A 3,210-nucleotide genomic window follows, 5' to 3' on the forward strand; every position below is an offset into this window, starting at 1 on the left:
CTGAGGTTAGCCCACAGACTGAGGTTAGTCTACAGACTGAGGTTTACGTGTCTGAACAGGTTTATTCCCTGACTTCATTTTCAGGATCACGATAGAAATGTCAGTGAAACTAGACGGAGGTGAGTGTGTGTGTGTGAGTGTGTGTGTGTGAGTGTGTGTGTGTGAGTGTGTGCATCATATCAGCTGATTACTGGTAGACTGTCACACACTCACACACACACACACACACACCTCCATGAGCTCACAGACAGAGGAACACGTGCACTGGCAGACAGTGAAGTTCACACACACACACACACACACACTACAGGGTGTGTGTGTGTGTGTGTGTGTTATGTAGCACAGCTCCTCTGGGAGCAGAAACAAAGAAACACCAGCTAGCATGTTAGCTTTAGCCTCTGTTAGCACCAGATCAGACTGATTTCATGTCTGTCAGTCGCCATGGAAACTCCAGGATGGCAGCAGCAGCAGCTGTCGATCTCACACACACACACACACACACACACACACACACACACACCCGTGTGTGTGTGTACTGTACATTAACTGCTAACTCTCGTCCCTCCCTGCTGTTTATGCAGTAATTAGAATGAACTCACTGAGACACAAAGACTGTAGACACACACACACACACACACACCCCCACACACACACTGACCATTAAAAAGCAAGTGTGTAACAAATATTTCCTCTGAACAAAGTCAGCTAATCTAGTCTAAATATAGACGAAGGCTAGCTGTGAGAATTAGCGTTAGCCGTAGTTGTTTATCAGACAAACTTTAAAAAGGACAAATGTTTAGAACAGCTAGCCCAAAGCCAGGAAGATAGCTGAAAGTTAGCCAAGAAGATAGCTGAAGGTTAGCCATGAAGATAGCTGAAGGTTAGCCATGAAGATAGCTGAAAGTTAGCGGTGAAGATAGCTGAAAGTTAGCCGTGAAGATAGCTGAAAGTTAGCGGTGAAGATAGCTGAAAGTTAGCCGTGAAGATAGCTGAAAGTTAGCGGTGAAGATAGCTGAAAGTTAGCCGTGAAGATAGCTGAAAGTTAGCGGTGAAGATAGCTGAAAGTTAGCCGTGAAGATAGCTGAAAGTTAGCGGTGAAGATAGCTGAAAGTTAGCCGTGAAGATAGCTGAAAGTTAGCGGTGAAGATAGCTGAAAGTTAGCCGTGAAGATAGCTGAAAGTTAGCCATGAAGATAGCTGAAGGTTAGCCTAAAATGAAGGACAGACATTAGCCAGGTACGGTTTGGTTAAAAGTACTTTGAAATGTTCGTTAGCATTCACGGTATGGTTAGCTGTGTGACTGAACGGACTTTAACCAAGAAAACCACCTGGTAAACCAGGTGAACTCAGTGTGTGTGTGTGTGTGTGTGTGTGTGTGTGTGGCCCCTCCCCCTCCTCCAGTCTGTCCGGCTGTCCAATCGCTGCTGCAGAGAAAATGGCAAAAGTCCACGAGAAGACTCACGTGAGCGACGGCGGTGGGAAGAACAGTCAGACGTCAGATCGAGTCCTCAGGTACGGACCTCACCTCCTGCAGGGGGCGACACAACCCTTTGGTTTCTTGCCGTGGTTCCAACCGTGCGTTTCGTCCTCCAGACCCATGTGTTTCGTCAAGCAGCTGGAGATCCCTCAGTACGGCTACAAGAACAACGTTCCCACCACCACCCCGCGCTCCAACCTGGCCAAGGAGCTGGAGAAATATTCCAAGACCAGCTACGACTACGGCAGCTACGACGGCCAGCACAGCAGCTACGGCAGGAAGGCTCCCACCTCCAAGTCCCACCACGGACGAGACACGTCCCCCAAAGGGTTTGACGGTGAGAACCAGTGACAGCTAGCTCCGCTTGTAGCATGTTAGCTAAAACGGTTGACAAAGACTAGCTAACAGTTTCACAATGAGATTCAATTAGCACTTAATTCAAGGAAACTTTAGCACAAAGTGAAAAGTTAGCCTAAATATTAGCATCAGTTAGCAGCAGAGGATTAGACGAGAGAGCAAAAAATTGAAGAGAAATTGCTAAAAGTTTGTTTCCTCCACTCTTATATAAAAATAGCTCAATATTTTTATATAAAAGACGAAAGACAACCACGGTACATTTAAAATGTACATAAAACACAAGGTAAAGGTTAGCCAAATGTGCTAAACGTCAGGGACATAGTCAATACGTTTATAGTAAGAACAGCTAAGAGTTAGCTGAGAATTGTTCAACTGTGATTAAAACTCAAGCCCATAGCGTATGTAGCAAAGGCTAAAGGTTAGCCAAAAAGCTAAGTCTGTCTACATCCACCTGTCGAACACCTCTGCAGCGAAACGCTACTGCAAGACGTCCAGTCCCGCTAGCAGCACCACCAGCAGCTACGCCCCCAGCAGCAGCAGCAGCAGCCTGAGCTGTGGAGGAGCAGCAGGAGGCGGAGGCAGAGGAGGGGGAGGAGGCGGGGGAGGAGGCGGGGGAGGAGGCAGCAGCGCCAGCAGCCCCTGCAGTAAGAGCAGCTTCGACTACACCCACGACGCAGCAGCGCCAGCAGCACCTGCAGTAAGAGCAGCTTCGACTACACCCACGACATGGAGGCCGCTCACATGGCAGCCACCGCCATTCTCAACCTGTCCACCAGGTGTCGTGAGCTCCCCCACACCCTGGGAGTCAAACATCAGGAGCTAATGACGCAGGTAACACCAGCAGGAGGAGCTGTGGGACACAGTGGGACACAGTGGGACACAGTGGGACACAGCGGGGCACACGCTCACCACAGCGCTCACCACAGACACCTGTCCTCGGTCAGAACTAAACCTTAGCTTAGCTTAGCCAAGTTAGCTCGTACGGCTAGCTATGAAGAGGGCAGTGGTCGGATTCTCACCTGCCGTTTAGAAGGTTCTGGTTCACATTTTAACCACTGCTGTGGCGCCCCCTGATGGTGCAACAGTTTGAATGTCATTCTTCAGTGAAAAGTTTCTCAAAGTTGTAGCCAAACATTTTTAAAAGTGCGGAGGAGGTCCAGCTCACAGACCAAAGTCCAGAAACCTCTGGTGCGCTGCTGCCTCGTGTGGTCGGTTTTGAATTTTTTAACTCAGCAGCAGTGAGTCAACAGCTGCTGTTAAATCTTCATGTTAAAGTTTTCTCCATGGACCCTGGTGTGGGTGGAGGAGAAGTTTCCAAACAAAGTTCTGACTCCTCACGGGGTCAAAGAGTCGTGGAGGTCCAACACGTGGGCCGCC

General features: G+C 48.9%; 1 protein-coding gene across 1 annotated transcript in view; it reads left to right on the plus strand.

Moving 5' to 3' along the window:
• myt1la (myelin transcription factor 1-like, a) overlaps positions 1–3,210 on the plus strand; it is a 19,993-nt gene that overhangs the window by 10,817 nt on the left and 5,966 nt on the right. Inside the window, exons 9-12 of the mRNA XM_025056813.1 lie at positions 1,401–1,511; positions 1,593–1,813; positions 2,304–2,447; positions 2,507–2,664. Of these exons, the coding sequence (XP_024912581.1) occupies positions 1,401–1,511; positions 1,593–1,813; positions 2,304–2,447; positions 2,507–2,664 (634 nt within the window). The remainder of the gene's footprint in view (positions 1–1,400; positions 1,512–1,592; positions 1,814–2,303; positions 2,448–2,506; positions 2,665–3,210) is intronic.

Source organism: Cynoglossus semilaevis, chromosome 7 (genome assembly GCF_000523025.1).
Source record: "Cynoglossus semilaevis isolate Cse_v1.0 chromosome 7, Cse_v1.0, whole genome shotgun sequence".
Lineage (NCBI taxonomy): Eukaryota > Metazoa > Chordata > Actinopteri > Pleuronectiformes > Cynoglossidae > Cynoglossus > Cynoglossus semilaevis.